The following is a 16,876-nucleotide window of genomic DNA, read 5'->3' as shown; positions in this document are numbered from 1 at the left end:
CCATGTTGGCAAGTCAGGAAGGGCACACCAAGCCAGGATGTGCTCAGTTGCTGTGCTAAGGAGACCCACACATCAGTTGTTGGGTTGACTGGCGGCAGCAGCGCTCCCACGGTCCGGCACGCTAAGCTCAGGCCGCACACAGCCAGCAGGTATCCCATCGCGGAACTTCCTCTGTAGAAACACAAGCATCACCTCTCCCCCAGGTTAACAATGCCGTTAATCCATGCGGTCCTGACCAATGCCTGGTATGAGGGTCTTTCCCGCGTACTAAGACACCTTGGTGCTTTTGCTGCTTGTCACCAGTTGACATGGTCGACAGAGATTTTCAAAAACTTCAAAATATAGCATGCTTTCTCGGAACGTGCCTCTGGGTCATTCCCCTCATTCCCCTTCTCTGTTTTTCAAGCAGGCGTTTAAGAGTATCATTCATGCATTCAACGATGGCTTGGCCCGCAGGGGAATGGGGAATACCAAATTGCTGGGGATCCCCCACCGGCATTGTAATGAGTTCCATCTGTTGTAACACCAGCGTTGGAAAGCTTGAAGGCCTCTGCCATTAACTCCAAAACTGGGCACGGGGATACCCTTTGGACAGGCTGGACAGGCTGCCACAATGCTGCGTGCAGCAGCCTGAGAGAGACTCTTTTGGCCAAACTGTTGATACAAGAATCGCCAATTCTGATGATAAAATTGGTGGGCTAACACGACCTGCAGGTGGGCCTCAGGAACAGGCACCGACAGAGCCACAGAAACTGGAGCATCAGCTCCAGCGTTGCCATCGATTGCAGAACCGCGTAGGGAAGTGTGGCCGTAACATGCATAACGTAGAATGGAGAAGGGCGTTTCCAAGTCCCTTCCCGAACTACAGTCAAAATTGCCAAAAAGCTTAGGATGGTTGATATGGCCATGGACAGCCATCTCCAACTGGGAAAGGAGGGCTGCCACACAGGCTGAATCAGTAATGAGATTAACAGGGCCTGGGAAATAAAGAAATGCCAAGGCCGCAGCCCGCAACGCCATGACTTGCGATGATCCTTCCTGATGCACAATTTGGGAAGGCCATTGCCCATTTTTTTTCCAAGCCACTGCGGCTTTTCCCACTTTTCCAGACCCATCTGTAAATACCGTATCACCTTTGATTGGTCGTCTCCAACTCAGTTGCCGTGGCTGCAAAGTTAGATCTACAGTCATTGTCCAAAGTGGATGAGGTGGATGATGGTACTGAACTTGCCCTTGAAAATTGCCAAGAGCCACTTGAAGGGCAGTAGAGTCTGACAGCGCCCATTCAGCGCCAAATTGTTGTACAGGGGCTATCACAACATGTGGAACACCTCCAGTCCACTCTAAATATCTTTGGGGGATTTTTATGATCAATTCGGTAACAAGTTCGTACCATCAAACCAGCAGACTTCATAGACTGCAAAGGCAAAGTGATCCCAGCTTCTGCCTCCAATCCTGCTTGGAACCCCTCCTATTGCCTCCCCTCCCTATCCTCACCCCCCCGCCCCACCCCCCCTGCCCCACCCCACCCCACCCCCCGACACCACCACGCCCAGCACCCGGAACCAGGCACTCTGTGACATCAGTCCCACGTCCAAGGGAACCCCGGGCAACGGGAATCCTGCGGGCAGTCCGTCGGCAGCCGTACTGGTGGCGACAAGGCCTCGTCCTTGCAGCTGCCACATGTCGCTGGCAGCGATGGATTTTCTGCGTCTCCTCCTTGTCCTGCTGGCCGTGTGCTGTCCTGTGCACGGCACATGGGACAGCTGTGGGTAAGTGGCCCGAGGCTCTGGGCGGGAGCTTGGGCAAGCCTTGTGGGCTTCACTGGAGGGGGCCTGCTTGTCCCCCGTGGCCACCCCCCAGGTTCCTGAAAGCCATGTGGGAGGCTCAGTGCCTTGGCAGCAGCCAGGCCGCCGGCACAACTCGTCTGTGGGCTGAAGCAGAAAGCGGGGCGAGGGGAGCGGGTTTTGGCCCCACGGGTTTCCTCGGCCCTTCTGGCCATGCCTTGTGGGGAGGGAAGACGGCTGGCCTTCAGCCGCAACGGCGCAAGCCATCCAGCAGCACAGTAAGGAGTTTCTGGTTACAGAGGGAGCTGCGGGCTTCGTCCCATGGCTTTGCACTACGGCATGTCACGCGTCGTGGGTGGCACAGATGCCCTGCCAGGGGCCTGGCCCTGGATCGTCAGCATCCAGGCTCTCGTGGAAGGAGGCACGGTGCACATCTGCGGGGGCTCCCTCATCAGCCCACAGTGGGTCCTCACCGCAGCCCACTGCTTCATCGAGGTCAGGTAAGGAGGACCAGGGGTCGGGGCTAGCCCCACAACACTAGCAGGTGCCCTGAGCGCAGCGGCACGTGCTCCTGCCGTCCCGTTGCCCTGCAGCACGCCCAGTGCCTGGGCACTCCGGAGCCCCGCCGAGAGGCTGCTCAGGAGAAGGCTGGGCTCGTGCCACTGCTTCCCAGCAGCCTCCCGCTCGCCACTGCTTGAGCCCAAGGCACGCGAGGGCAGTCGCAGCCTCCCTAGCGCTGCTTGCCTCTCTCCCTCGTCGAGCAGAAGGCAGGGCAAGTGCCGGGCTGCTGCGGCACGTGGCTGCGCTCCCTCTGAGCCCTCTCTCCATCTGCCTTCCAGGGACATCACCGTCTTGCGCGTGGTGCTCGGTGTCACCCAGCTGACTCAGCTGGGCCCTGAGGCTCAGGTGCGCGCCGTCAGGCGGCTGCTGGTTCACCAGCACTACTGGAACGTCACGCAGCGGAATGACATTGCCTTGCTGGAGCTGGACCAGCCTGTCCAGTGCAACAGCTACGTACAGCTTGCCTGTGTGCCCGACGCCTCGCTGAGAGTCTCAGAGCTGACAGCCTGCTACATCAGTGGCTGGGGTGCCAGGAAAGCAAGAGGTGAGTGGCCCAAACGCAGCGGCGGTGCCAGTGCAAGCTTGGCCAGCTTGGGGAAGCAGGATGCGCTTCCTGATGGCAGAGGCGAAAGCCAGAGTCAGGCTGTGGGGGCGTATGCCTCTCTCTTCCAGAGAGGGGCCCGAGCCATTGACCCAGAGCAAGGCAGAAAGGCAAGAGCGGTCCAGCGCCTGTCGGCATGCACAGCCGAGCCCCGGGGGAGGGCTTCAGCCAGACGGGGGAGGAGAAGTGGCAATGAGCTGCTGGGTGTTCATTCCTTTCTGTGCTCTTCACAGCTGGAGGATCGGCATACGCGCTGCAGGAGGCCCAGGTCCACCTCATTGATGCCAGGGTCTGTAACAGCAGCGGCTGGTACAGGGGGGCCATCCACACCCACAACATCTGTGCCGGCTATCCGCAGGGCGGCATCGACACCTGCCAGGTAGGAGCGTGCTACAAGCCAAGCCCCGGCAGCACAGGCAGCCCCGCCACAACCGCCCAAACGTGCGCCATCACGGCCTTTTGCTGGCCACTCACACTCCCATGGCTGGGTCCCCACCGCTGAGGGCCTTACCCGCCCTTCCCCATGGGCAGGCCCTTGCCCAGGGCCTGCCCGCCTTGTCCCACAGGCCTGGCACGCTGCCCAGAAGGCCCACCCGGTGCCCTTGGCAGCCCACAGCTCCACCATCCCAGCCCTCTGACACACCTTCACCACCACCGTGAAGAGCGGTGAGAGCGAGCCCTGCCTTACAGGCCCACCGCCCCCTGCCAGGCAAGCTTCTGCAGAGCTTGGCTGGCCACTGAATGCAGCTCTGGCAGGTGCCGTGAGAGAGAAGGAGCCAGCCACCGGGCTGACGGTGGCCACCCAACAACCCCTTCATCCTCTCTCCTGTGCTGCAGGGGGACAGCGGTGGGCCTCTCGTGTGCCAAGACAAGAGCGCCGACTACTTCTGGCTTGTTGGCGTGACCAGCTGGGGGACGGGCTGTGCGAGAGCAAGGAAGCCCGGAGTCTACACCTCCACCCAGCACTTCTACGACTGGATCCTGGTGCAGATGGGCCTGCGCCCAGCAGTAACCACTACTGCAAGGCCACAGCCAGTCTTCACCTACACCCCCGTTCAGAGGCCAAGGCCATGGCCAAGGCCAAGGCCAAGAGAATCGAACCGGTTTCCACCCTGCCCGTTTCCAGTCCAGAAGCTGCTGGACTTCTTTACTCGGCTGCAGGAGCTCCTGCAGTACCTAAGGGCGAAATAGCTTGGAGCAGCACCATGAGGAGCATCCAGGGCAGGCTGCAGCGCACGACGACCGTTTCCTGCTGGGGCAATTCCTGCTGATGAAAGGCAGCCTCAGTGACAAAGGCCTGCTCTGTCCTGCCCGCGCTGCTCACAACGGCAGAACTCAGCAGGCTGCCTTCTTGCAATAAAGTGTTTCCCTTGGCATGGCTAACCATGCGCCAGTGCACTGCAGTCTCCTGTGTGAGGCAAGGACTTCCAGAGCCGGCACCTGCCGAAGGAGGCAGGCTGCCAAGTCGGGCACAAAGGGTCACCGCAAAGGGCTGAAGCTCTGCCTGCTCCGAGAGAAGCATGAGGGAACAGTGGAAGGAAGGCAGGCACGTCATAGGAGGGCTCAGGGCCTTGGGGGTGGCAGTTGGAAGCAGAGAATGCCTTGGGCTGGCTCCTGCTGGCATCCCTGTGGGCTTCTGTACGAGGCGCAAGCCAGCTTGAAAGTGGCCTCTCAGGGCCAGCTGGGCTTCAGGGGAAATCCACGAGCTGGGGCCTTTGCTCATGCCACGGAGTTCCTGGGCTTCCCCAGCCTGCTCTGCTTTCACAGCTGCACCATGTTTCCAAGCCCAAGCCTACGGCTGCAGTGGCTGCAGGGAGCGCCATGAGCTTTGAGTGGGAGCAAAGAGGCTGCTGCTGCTGCTGCTCCCCGGCTGCCTCCTGGCTGTAGTATCGGCCACGCTAGAGGAGCAACCGGAGGCCTGGGGCATACCAGACACCTATGGAGGGGTGCAGCGGGGACTCGAGTGGAATGGTCGAGCCTAGGGGACCGGGCCCCCAGTCCGGTGGGCTTTTTTTGAGGGCTTGAGGCTCTGCAGAGGGGTCTGGGGTGCAAGGAAGGCCTCAGAAGGGGGCCTGAGTGGACTAGAGAGAGCCTAAGGCAGCCTCCGGGTAGGCAGGGGAAAGGGTGCCCAGTGCCAGGTGGCCTCCACAGCCACCAGGGACCTGGGCACAGGCACTGTCACGTGGGGAGGCAGGGAGCGTGGCATGGGCTTGTTGTGCTCATCATCTCCTTGCCCCTTTGCAGTGCCTTGATCTTGCAGCTAGTCCAGGCACTGCCCCCCACCAGCACAGGGACCCTTGCACAGCACTCCAGCTTAAGATCACTGGCACCGGCTGCCCAGAGAGGCCTCTGGAAACATTCCAGCACCACCTGCACAGGATGTTGTGCAACCTGCTCTAGCACAGCCTGCTTTTGCAGGGCGCTGGACTGCATAATCTCCAGAGGTTCCCTCCAACAACGACCATTGTGTGATTCTGGGACTCGCGGCACTTTGGCTGAGGAAGAAGAGGTCAGGACCCTCAGGCCACCCGACACCTGACTGCCTTCCCAGTGCCTGTCCAAGAAACCTGCCAGTCCTCACTAACGGAAGTTGGGCCTGCACACGTGGGCTTGCACATGTGCATGAGCACTGCAGGGCAACAGCCTTCTCTCTCTCTTCCCCGTCCTCTACCGCAGGGCGAGCGCAGACGTTCTGCCAAGGGAGCACCAGTCTGCACAGGCCCCGCTGCTGTCGCTGTCATGCAGCGGCTCTTCTACCCCGCGCTCCCTCTACTGTGTCCCACACCACTGGCCTGGTGTGATGGCAGAGCCAGTGGCACTCCCCTGTTGACGCAGAAGGCTCGCACACAACTGATACGACCAGTGTGATCAAGTTGGTGCCACTTTATTAAGGGATACACAGCAATTTATACTCTACAGATGCTATTAACAGACGCACAGCCATTTATCCCCCCAGCTAAAAATACACACTCTACGCAGGCTTTGGTATGGAAAAGGTGATAGGTTAAAACGACTCGTTCACACGCTTCCACCTCCCCTAGGATTGGTCCCAGTGTGGTGCCCACACGCTGCTCCCCCCTTGTGCAGGCATCCGGTTTTTCCTCACCTTTCTGTCCAGCTCTCTTATCTCTCTGCGAGTACACAGTCTCTTTGTCTCTCTTGGCCTTGCATATGTCCTTCACAACACCTGCAGCTTGTTACAGCTGCGGCCTGCTCGGCCTGCTAGTACAACAAAGTTACGTGGCCTGCATTGCTCATAATATGTCCGTTGTCTTCAGGCCACTCCACAAATCCCCCTTTTTGTTTTCGAGCGATCCAGACCCCTTTTATCAATCTGTTCATCATTCTCATAAAGCAATTCCACACGCAGCCCATTATCATTGTAAAGAGATTACAGTGGCAAATAACATCGTTATCCCCTGCAGAAACAAGTCTTTTAACCCTCCGGGAATTCCTAAACCCTGTAGCCAGTCCGTTAACCCGTTCTCAACCTTTATGGCCTGTACGTTTTTTCTCAACTCTGCGAGCTGCTTATGAATGGAGTTTGAGCGATCAGTCAAATTCATACAACACGTTCCTTAGCGCTCTTCACTCTAGGCTACTCTCTACTGTTCGTGCCTTTTCCTTATCTTCTAGAGGTGAGATCACATTCCTCCTTTGTTTCTGTTGCATCCTAGTTTCTTCTCATACTCCCTCAAAGTTATGAACTCTTTGCTGCAGGATCTCAGCTGCACATCGCCAAAGCAAGGCCACAACTGCACATTATCCCACTGTCTCTGTTCCGTACGATTCTACAATTACCGGGGCCCCCCTCCCCCCCCTCCCCCCCCCCCCCCCCTTTTTATTTTTTTTGGAACAGCTAGTACCAGGTTTTCCATGTTCTGCAGGGCCCTTGCAAACATGACGGCAACCAAGGCAATAGCAAACAAACGATACCGCCAATTGAGTGAATGGATGCCAAAAAGGCTGACATGTTCTCAGGTTTTGATAACATGTTGCTGCAATGGGGCGCCTAAAATCCACGCAGCATGTACCATCCAAATCCTCACAGCCATGTCCTTGAGCCAACAACAAAAAGCCAATACTTGCTCTGTTTTGTATGTACTAGTGGCCAATTTGACTCACGTTCTTAACTGCCTAACAAACAAGGTGACTTAACTCTTGAATGCTTTCCCTGCTGTTACTCCGCATAAGAGAAGAACCACTGCAATATGTTCCCGTCAGTTCCATAAATCAACTACATCATTACCTGCTTCATCCAAAGCTATATTGCCTTTAAGGGCATTATGCTTATCAGCATGTTCACGTGTTGATTTATGTGGGTGTCATGGTCCCATCATAGCCTCCTACTACATTAGCATCTACGTAAAGACAACTATCGACATTCAAAGTGCAAACAATATCAGCTCCTTTTGGATTAACATCATACAGAGGTAATCACTTATCCCCGATATCAAGGCTTTCAGTAAGATTCTTCGTTCCCCACATACATTCACTTGTTTGCAACCATGTTGGCAAGTCAGGAAGGGCACACCAAGCCAGGATGTGCTCAGTTGCTGTGCTAAGGAGACCCACACATCAGTTGTTGGGTTGACTGGCGGCAGCAGCGCTCCCACGGTCCGGCACGCTAAGCTCAGGCCGCACACAGCCAGCAGGTATCCCATCGCGGAACTTCCTCTGTAGAAACACAAGCATCACCTCTCCCCCAGGTTAACAATCCATGCGGTCCTGACCAATGCCTGGTATGAGGGTCTTTCCCGCGTACTAAGACACCTTGGTGCTTTTGCTGCTTGTCACCAGTTGACACAAAATATCGTACAATGGGAGGCCCCGCATGGTCGACAGAGATTTTCAAAAACTTCAAAATATAGCATGCTTTCTCGGAACGTGCCTCTGGGTCATTCCCCTCATTCCCCTTCTCTGTTTTTCAAGCAGGCGTTTAAGAGTATCATTCATGCATTCAACGATGGCTTGGCCCGCAGGGGAATGGGGAATACCAAATTGCTGGGGATCCCCCACCGGCATTGTAATGAGTTCCATCTGTTGTAACACCAGCGTTGGAAAGCTTGAAGGCCTCTGCCATTAACTCCAAAACTGGGCACGGGGATACCCTTTGGACAGGCTGGACAGGCTGCCACAATGCTGCGTGCAGCAGCCTGAGAGAGACTCTTTTGGCCAAACTGTTGATACAAGAATCGCCAATTCTGATGATAAAATTGGTGGGCTAACACGACCTGCAGGTGGGCCTCAGGAGCAGGCACCGACAGAGCCACAGAAACTGGAGCATCAGCTCCAGCGTTGCCATCGATTGCAGAACCGCGTAGGGAAGTGTGGCCGTAACATGCATAACGTAGAATGGAGAAGGGCGTTTCCAAGTCCCTTCCCGAACTACAGTCAAAATTGCCAAAAAGCTTAGGATGGTTGATATGGCCATGGACAGCCATCTCCAACTGGGAAAGGAGGGCTGCCACACAGGCTGAATCAGTAATGAGATTAACAGGGCCTGGGAAATAAAGAAATGCCAAGGCCGCAGCCCGCAACGCCATGACTTGCGATGATCCTTCCTGATGCACAATTTGGGAAGGCCATTGCCCATTTTTTTTCCAAGCCACTGCGGCTTTTCCCACTTTTCCAGACCCATCTGTAAATACCGTATCACCTTTGATTGGTCGTCTCCAACTCAGTTGCCGTGGCTGCAAAGTTAGATCTACAGTCATTGTCCAAAGTGGATGAGGTGGATGATGGTACTGAACTTGCCCTTGAAAATTGCCAAGAGCCACTTGAAGGGCAGTAGAGTCTGACAGCGCCCATTCAGCGCCAAATTGTTGTACAGGGGCTATCACAACATGTGGAACACCTCCAGTCCACTCTAAATATCTTTGGGGGATTTTTATGATCAATTCGGTAACAAGTTCGTACCATCAAACCAGCAGACTTCATAGACTGCAAAGGCAAAGTGATCCCAGCTTCTGCCTCCAATCCTGCTTGGAACCCCTCCTATTGCCTCCCCTCCCTACCCTCACCCCCCCGCCCCACCCCCCCTGCCCCACCCCACCCCACCCCCCGACAACACCACGCCCAGCACCCGGAACCAGGCACTCTGTGACATCAGTCCCACGTCCAAGGGAACCCCGGGCAACGGGAATCCTGCGGGCAGTCCGTCGGCAGCCGTACTGGTGGCGACAAGGCCTCGTCCTTGCAGCTGCCACATGTCGCTGGCAGCGATGGATTTTCTGCGTCTCCTCCTTGTCCTGCTGGCCGTGTGCTGTCCTGTGCACGGCACATGGGACAGCTGTGGGTAAGTGGCCCGAGGCTCTGGGCGGGAGCTTGGGCAAGCCTTGTGGGCTTCACTGGAGGGGGCCTGCTTGTCCCCCGTGGCCACCCCCCAGGTTCCTGAAAGCCATGTGGGAGGCTCAGTGCCTTGGCAGCAGCCAGGCCGCCGGCACAACTCGTCTGCGGGCTGAAGCAGAAAGCGGGGCGAGGGGAGCGGGTTTTGGCCCCACGGGTTTCCTCGGCCCTTCTGGCCATGCCTTGTGGGGAGGGAAGACGGCTGGCCTTCAGCCGCAACGGCGCAAGCCATCCAGCAGCACAGTAAGGAGTTTCTGGTTACAGAGGGAGCTGCGGGCTTCGTCCCATGGCTTTTCACTACGGCATGTCACGCGTCGTGGGTGGCACAGATGCCCTGCCAGGGGCCTGGCCCTGGATCGTCAGCATCCAGGCTCTCGTGGAAGGAGGCACGGTGCACATCTGCGGGGGCTCCCTCATCAGCCCACAGTGGGTCCTCACCGCAGCCCACTGCTTCATCGAGGTCAGGTAAGGAGGACCAGGGGTCGGGGCTAGCCCCACAACACTAGCAGGTGCCCTGAGCGCAGCGGCACGTGCTCCTGCCGTCCCGTTGCCCTGCAGCACGCCCAGTGCCTGGGCACTCCGGAGCCCCGCCGAGAGGCTGCTCAGGAGAAGGCTGGGCTCGTGCCACTGCTTCCCAGCAGCCTCCCGCTCGCCACTGCTTGAGCCCAAGGCACGCGAGGGCAGTCGCAGCCTCCCTAGCGCTGCTTGCCTCTCTCCCTCGTCGAGCAGAAGGCAGGGCAAGTGCCGGGCTGCTGCGGCACGTGGCTGCGCTCCCTCTGAGCCCTCTCTCCATCTGCCTTCCAGGGACATCACCGTCTTGCGCGTGGTGCTCGGTGTCACCCAGCTGACTCAGCTGGGCCCTGAGGCTCAGGTGCGCGCCGTCAGGCGGCTGCTGGTTCACCAGCACTACTGGAACGTCACGCAGCGGAATGACATTGCCTTGCTGGAGCTGGACCAGCCTGTCCAGTGCAACAGCTACGTACAGCTTGCCTGTGTGCCCGACGCCTCGCTGAGAGTCTCAGAGCTGACAGCCTGCTACATCAGTGGCTGGGGTGCCAGGAAAGCAAGAGGTGAGTGGCCCAAACGCAGCGGCGGTGCCAGTGCAAGCTTGGCCAGCTTGGGGAAGCAGGATGCGCTTCCTGATGGCAGAGGCGAAAGCCAGAGTCAGGCTGTGGGGGCGTATGCCTCTCTCTTCCAGAGAGGGGCCCGAGCCATTGACCCAGAGCAAGGCAGAAAGGCAAGAGCGGTCCAGCGCCTGTCGGCATGCACAGCCGAGCCCCGGGGGAGGGCTTCAGCCAGACGGGGGAGGAGAAGTGGCAATGAGCTGCTGGGTGTTCATTCCTTTCTGTGCTCTTCACAGCTGGAGGATCGGCATACGTGCTGCAGGAGGCCCAGGTCCACCTCATTGATGCCAGGGTCTGTAACAGCAGCGGCTGGTACAGGGGGGCCATCCACACCCACAACATCTGTGCCGGCTATCCGCAGGGCGGCATCGACACCTGCCAGGTAGGAGCGTGCTACAAGCCAAGCCCCGGCAGCACAGGCAGCCCCGCCACAACCGCCCAAACGTGCGCCATCACGGCCTTTTGCTGGCCACTCACACTCCCATGGCTGGGTCCCCACCGCTGAGGGCCTTACCCGCCCTTCCCCATGGGCAGGCCCTTGCCCAGGGCCTGCCCGCCTTGTCCCACAGGCCTGGCACGCTGCCCAGAAGGCCCACCCGGTGCCCTTGGCAGCCCACAGCTCCACCATCCCAGCCCTCTGACACACCTTCACCACCACCGTGAAGAGCGGTGAGAGCGAGCCCTGCCTTACAGGCCCACCGCCCCCTGCCAGGCAAGCTTCTGCAGAGCTTGGCTGGCCACTGAATGCAGCTCTGGCAGGTGCCGTGAGAGAGAAGGAGCCAGCCACCGGGCTGACGGTGGCCACCCAACAACCCCTTCATCCTCTCTCCTGTGCTGCAGGGGGACAGCGGTGGGCCTCTCGTGTGCCAAGACAAGAGCGCCGACTACTTCTGGCTTGTTGGCGTGACCAGCTGGGGGACGGGCTGTGCGAGAGCAAGGAAGCCCGGAGTCTACACCTCCACCCAGCACTTCTACGACTGGATCCTGGTGCAGATGGGCCTGCGCCCAGCAGTAACCACTACTGCAAGGCCACAGCCAGTCTTCACCTACACCCCCGTTCAGAGGCCAAGGCCATGGCCAAGGCCAAGGCCAAGAGAATCGAACCGGTTTCCACCCTGCCCGTTTCCAGTCCAGAAGCTGCTGGACTTCTTTACTCGGCTGCAGGAGCTCCTGCAGTACCTAAGGGCGAAATAGCTTGGAGCAGCACCATGAGGAGCATCCAGGGCAGGCTGCAGCGCACGACGACCGTTTCCTGCTGGGGCAACTCCTGCTGATGAAAGGCAGCCTCAGTGACAAAGGCCTGCTCTGTCCTGCCCGCGCTGCTCACAACGGCAGAACTCAGCAGGCTGCCTTCTTGCAATAAAGTGTTTCCCTTGGCATGGCTAACCATGCGCCAGTGCACTGCAGTCTCCTGTGTGAGGCAAGGACTTCCAGAGCCGGCACCTGCCGAAGGAGGCAGGCTGCCAAGTCGGGCACAAAGGGTCACCGCAAAGGGCTGAAGCTCTGCCTGCTCCGAGAGAAGCATGAGGGAACAGTGGAAGGAAGGCAGGCACGTCATAGGAGGGCTCAGGGCCTTGGGGGTGGCAGTTGGAAGCAGAGAATGCCTTGGGCTGGCTCCTGCTGGCATCCCTGTGGGCTTCTGTACGAGGCGCAAGCCAGCTTGAAAGTGGCCTCTCAGGGCCAGCTGGGCTTCAGGGGAAATCCACGAGCTGGGGCCTTTGCTCATGCCACGGAGTTCCTGGGCTTCCCCAGCCTGCTCTGCTTTCACAGCTGCACCATGTTTCCAAGCCCAAGCCTACGGCTGCAGTGGCTGCAGGGCGCGCCATGAGCTTTGAGTGGGAGCAAAGAGGCTGCTGCTGCTGCTGCTCCCCGGCTGCCTCCTGGCTGTAGTATCGGCCACGCTAGAGGAGCAACCGGAGGCCTGGGGCATACCAGACACCTATGGAGGGGTGCAGCGGGGACTCGAGTGGAATGGTCGAGACTAGGGGACCGGGCCCCCAGTCCGGTGGGCTTTTTTTGAGGGCTTGAGGCTCTGCAGAGGGGTCTGGGGTGCAAGGAAGGCCTCAGAAGGGGGCCTGAGTGGACTAGAGAGAGCCTAAGGCAGCCTCCGGGTAGGCAGGGGAAAGGGTGCCCAGTGCCAGGTGGCCTCCACAGCCACCAGGGACCTGGGCACAGGCACTGTCACGTGGGGAGGCAGGGAGCGTGGCATGGGCTTGTTGTGCTCATCATCTCCTTGCCCCTTTGCAGTGCCTTGATCTTGCAGCTAGTCCAGGCACTGCCCCCCACCAGCACAGGGACCCTTGCACAGCACTCCAGCTTAAGATCACTGGCACCGGCTGCCCAGAGAGGCCTCTGGAAACATTCCAGCACCACCTGCACAGGATGTTGTGCAACCTGCTCTAGCACAGCCTGCTTTTGCAGGGCGCTGGACTGCATAATCTCCAGAGGTTCCCTCCAACAACGACCATTGTGTGATTCTGGGACTCGCGGCACTTTGGCTGAGGAAGAAGAGGTCAGGACCCTCAGGCCACCCGACACCTGACTGCCTTCCCAGTGCCTGTCCAAGAAACCTGCCAGTCCTCACTAACGGAAGTTGGGCCTGCACACGTGGGCTTGCACATGTGCATGAGCACTGCAGGGCAACAGCCTTCTCTCTCTCTTCCCCGTCCTCTACCGCAGGGCGAGCGCAGACGTTCTGCCAAGGGAGCACCAGTCTGCACAGGCCCCGCTGCTGTCGCTGTCATGCAGCGGCTCTTCTACCCCGCGCTCCCTCTACTGTGTCCCACACCACTGGCCTGGTGTGATGGCAGAGCCAGTGGCACTCCCCTGTTGACGCAGAAGGCTCGCACACAACTGATACGACCAGTGTGATCAAGTTGGTGCCACTTTATTAAGGGATACACAGCAATTTATACTCTACAGATGCTATTAACAGACGCACAGCCATTTATACCCCCAGCTAAAAATACACACTCTACGCAGGCTTTGGTATGGAAAAGGTGATAGGTTAAAACGACTCGTTCACACGCTTCCACCTCCCCTAGGATTGGTCCCAGTGTGGTGCCCACACGCTGCTCCCCCCTTGTGCAGGCATCCGGTTTTTCCTCACCTTTCTGTCCAGCTCTCTTATCTCTCTGCGAGTACACAGTCTCTTTGTCTCTCTTGGCCTTGCATATGTCCTTCACAACACCTGCAGCTTGTTACAGCTGCGGCCTGCTCGGCCTGCTAGTACAACAAAGTTACGTGGCCTGCATTGCTCATAATATGTCCGTTGTCTTCAGGCCACTCCACAAATCCCCCTTTTTGTTTTCGAGCGATCCAGACCCCTTTTATCAATCTGTTCATCATTCTCATAAAGCAATTCCACACGCAGCCCATTATCATTGTAAAGAGATTACAGTGGCAAATAACATCGTTATCCCCTGCAGAAACAAGTCTTTTAACCCTCCGGGAATTCCTAAACCCTGTAGCCAGTCCGTTAACCCGTTCTCAACCTTTATGGCCTGTACGTTTTTTCTCAACTCTGCGAGCTGCTTATGAATGGAGTTTGAGCGATCAGTCAAATTCATACAACACGTTCCTTAGCGCTCTTCACTCTAGGCTACTCTCTACTGTTCGTGCTGTTTCCTTATCTTCTAGAGGTGAGATCACATTCCTCCTTTGTTTCTGTTGCATCCTAGTTTCTTCTCATACTCCCTCAAAGTTATGAACTCTTTGCTGCAGGATCTCAGCTGCACATCGCCAAAGCAAGGCCACAACTGCACATTATCCCACTGTCTCTGTTCCGTACGATTCTACAATTACCGGGGCCCCCCTCCCCCCCCTCCCCCCCCCCCCCCCTTTTTATTTTTTTTGGAACAGCTAGTACCAGGTTTTCCATGTTCTGCAGGGCCCTTGCAAACATGACGGCAACCAAGGCAATAGCAAACAAACGATACCGCCAATTGAGTGAATGGATGCCAAAAAGGCTGACATGTTCTCAGGTTTTGATAACATGTTGCTGCAATGGGGCGCCTAAAATCCACGCAGCATGTACCATCCAAATCCTCACAGCCATGTCCTTGAGCCAACAACAAAAAGCCAATACTTGCTCTGTTTTGTATGTACTAGTGGCCAATTTGACTCACGTTCTTAACTGCCTAACAAACAAGGTGACTTAACTCTTGAATGCTTTCCCTGCTGTTACTCCGCATAAGAGAAGAACCACTGCAATATGTTCCCGTCAGTTCCATAAATCAACTACATCATTACCTGCTTCATCCAAAGCTATATTGCCTTTAAGGGCATTATGCTTATCAGCATGTTCACGTGTTGATTTATGTGGGTGTCATGGTCCCATCATAGCCTCCTACTACATTAGCATCTACGTAAAGACAACTATCGACATCAAAGTGCAAACAATATCAGCTCCTTTTGGATTAACATCATACAGAGGTAATCACTTATCCCCGATATCAAGGCTTTCAGTAAGATTCTTCGTTCCCCACATACATTCACTTGTTTGCAACCATGTTGGCAAGTCAGGAAGGGCACACCAAGCCAGGATGTGCTCAGTTGCTGTGCTAAGGAGACCCACACATCAGTTGTTGGGTGACTGGCGGCAGCAGCGCTCCACGGTCCGGCACGCTAAGCTCAGCCGCACACAGCCAGCAGGTATCCCATCGCGGAACTTCCTCTGTAGAAACACAAGCATCACCTCTCCCCCAGGTTAACAATCCATGCGGTCCTGACCAATGCCTGGTATGAGGGTCTTTCCCGCGTACTAAGAAACCTTGGTGCTTTTGCTGCTTGTCACCAGTTGACACAGAATATCGTACAATGGGAGGCCCCGCATGGTCGACAGAGATTTTCAAAAACTTCAAAATATAGCATGCTTTCTCGGAACGTGCCTCTGGGTCATTCCCCTCATTCCCCTTCTCTGTTTTTCAAGCAGGCGTTTAAGAGTATCATTCATGCATTCAACGATGGCTTGGCCCGCAGGGGAATGGGGATACCAAATTGCTGGGGATCCCCCACCGGCATTGTAATGAGTTCCATCTGTTGTAACACCAGCGTTGGAAAGCTTGAAGGCCTCTGCCATTAACTCCAATACTGGGCACGGGGATACCCTTTGGACAGGCTGGACAGGCTGCCACAATGCTGCGTGCAGCAGCCTGAGAGAGACTCTTTTGGCCAAACTGTTGATACAAGAATCGCCAATTCTGATGATAAAATTGGTGGGCTAACACGACCTGCAGGTGGGCCTCAGGAACAGGCCACCGACAGAGCCACAGAAACTGGAGCATCAGCTCCAGTGTTGCCATCGATTGCAGAACCGCGTAGGGAAGTGTGGCCGTAACATGCATAACGTAGAATGGAGAAGGGCGTTTCCAAGTCCCTTCCCGAACTACAGTCAAAATTGCCAAAAAGCTTAGGATGGTTGATATGGCCATGGACAGCCATCTCCAACTGGGAAAGGAGGGCTGCCACACAGGCTGAATCAGTAATGAGATTAACAGGGCCTGGGAAATAAAGAAATGCCAAGGCCGCAGCCCGCAACGCCATGACTTGCGATGATCCTTCCTGATGCACAATTTGGGAAGGCCATTGCCCATTTTTTTTCCAAGCCACTGCGGCTTTTCCCACTTTTCCAGACCCATCTGTAAATACCGTATCACCTTTGATTGGTCGTCTCCAACTCAGTTGCCGTGGCTGCAAAGTTAGATCTACAGTCATTGTCCAAAGTGGATGAGGTGGATGATGGTACTGAACTTGCCCTTGAAAATTGCCAAGAGCCACTTGAAGGGCAGTAGAGTCTGACAGCGCCCATTCAGCGCCAAATTGTTGTACAGGGGCTATCACAACATGTGGAACACCTCCAGTCCACTCTAAATATCTTTGGGGGATTTTTATGATCAATTCGGTAACAAGTTCGTACCATCAAACCAGCAGACTTCATAGACTGCAAAGGCAAAGTGATCCCAGCTCTGCCTCCAATCCTGCTTGGAACCCCTCCTATTGCCTCCCCTCCCTACCCTCACCCCCCCGCCCCACCCCCCCTGCCCCACCCCACCCCACCCCCGACAACACCACGCCCAGCACCCGGAACCAGGCACTCTGTGACATCAGTCCCACGTCCAAGGGAACCCCGGGCAACGGGAATCCTGCGGGCAGTCCGTCGGCAGCCGTACTGGTGGCGACAAGGCCTCGTCCTTGCAGCTGCCACATGTCGCTGGCAGCGATGGATTTTCTGCGTCTCCTCCTTGTCCTGCTGGCCCGTGTGCTGTCCTGTGCACGGCACATGGGACAGCTGTGGGTAAGTGGCCCGAGGCTCTGGGCGGGAGCTTGGGCAAGCCTTGTGGGCTTCACTGGAGGGGGCCTGCTTGTCCCCCGTGGCCACCCCCCAGGTTCCTGAAAGCCATGTGGGAGGCTCAGTGCCTTGGCAGCAGCCAGGCCGCCGGCACAACTCGTCTGCG

General features: G+C 56.9%; 1 protein-coding gene and 1 pseudogene across 2 annotated transcripts; both read left to right on the top strand.

Annotated features, from left to right (window-relative positions):
* Positions 1–210: 210 nt before the first annotated feature.
* LOC308057268 (uncharacterized protein) lies at positions 211–4,061 on the top strand (the record flags this gene model as incomplete). The annotated part of the gene is made up of 3 exons (XM_080411415.1): positions 211–253; positions 2,293–3,328; positions 3,787–4,061. 3 exons carry the CDS (start codon positions 211–213, stop codon positions 3,851–3,853), a joined length of 1,146 nt encoding a protein of 381 aa, XP_080267541.1. The 3' UTR covers positions 3,854–4,061.
* A 5,540-nt stretch (positions 4,062–9,601) lies between these two features.
* On the top strand, positions 9,602–12,297 carry LOC308057281 (acrosin-like; annotated as a pseudogene). Its single transcript has 2 exons — positions 9,602–10,803; positions 11,262–12,297. The product of its transcript is annotated as an acrosin-like (transcript).
* The last annotated feature ends 4,579 nt before the right edge of the window (positions 12,298–16,876 follow it).

This window comes from Falco punctatus (assembly GCF_963210335.1).
Source record: "Falco punctatus genome assembly, contig: scaffold_181, whole genome shotgun sequence".
In the NCBI taxonomy this organism is placed as follows: Eukaryota; Metazoa; Chordata; class Aves; order Falconiformes; family Falconidae; genus Falco; species Falco punctatus.
This window is presented reverse-complemented; position numbering and strand designations above follow the sequence as displayed.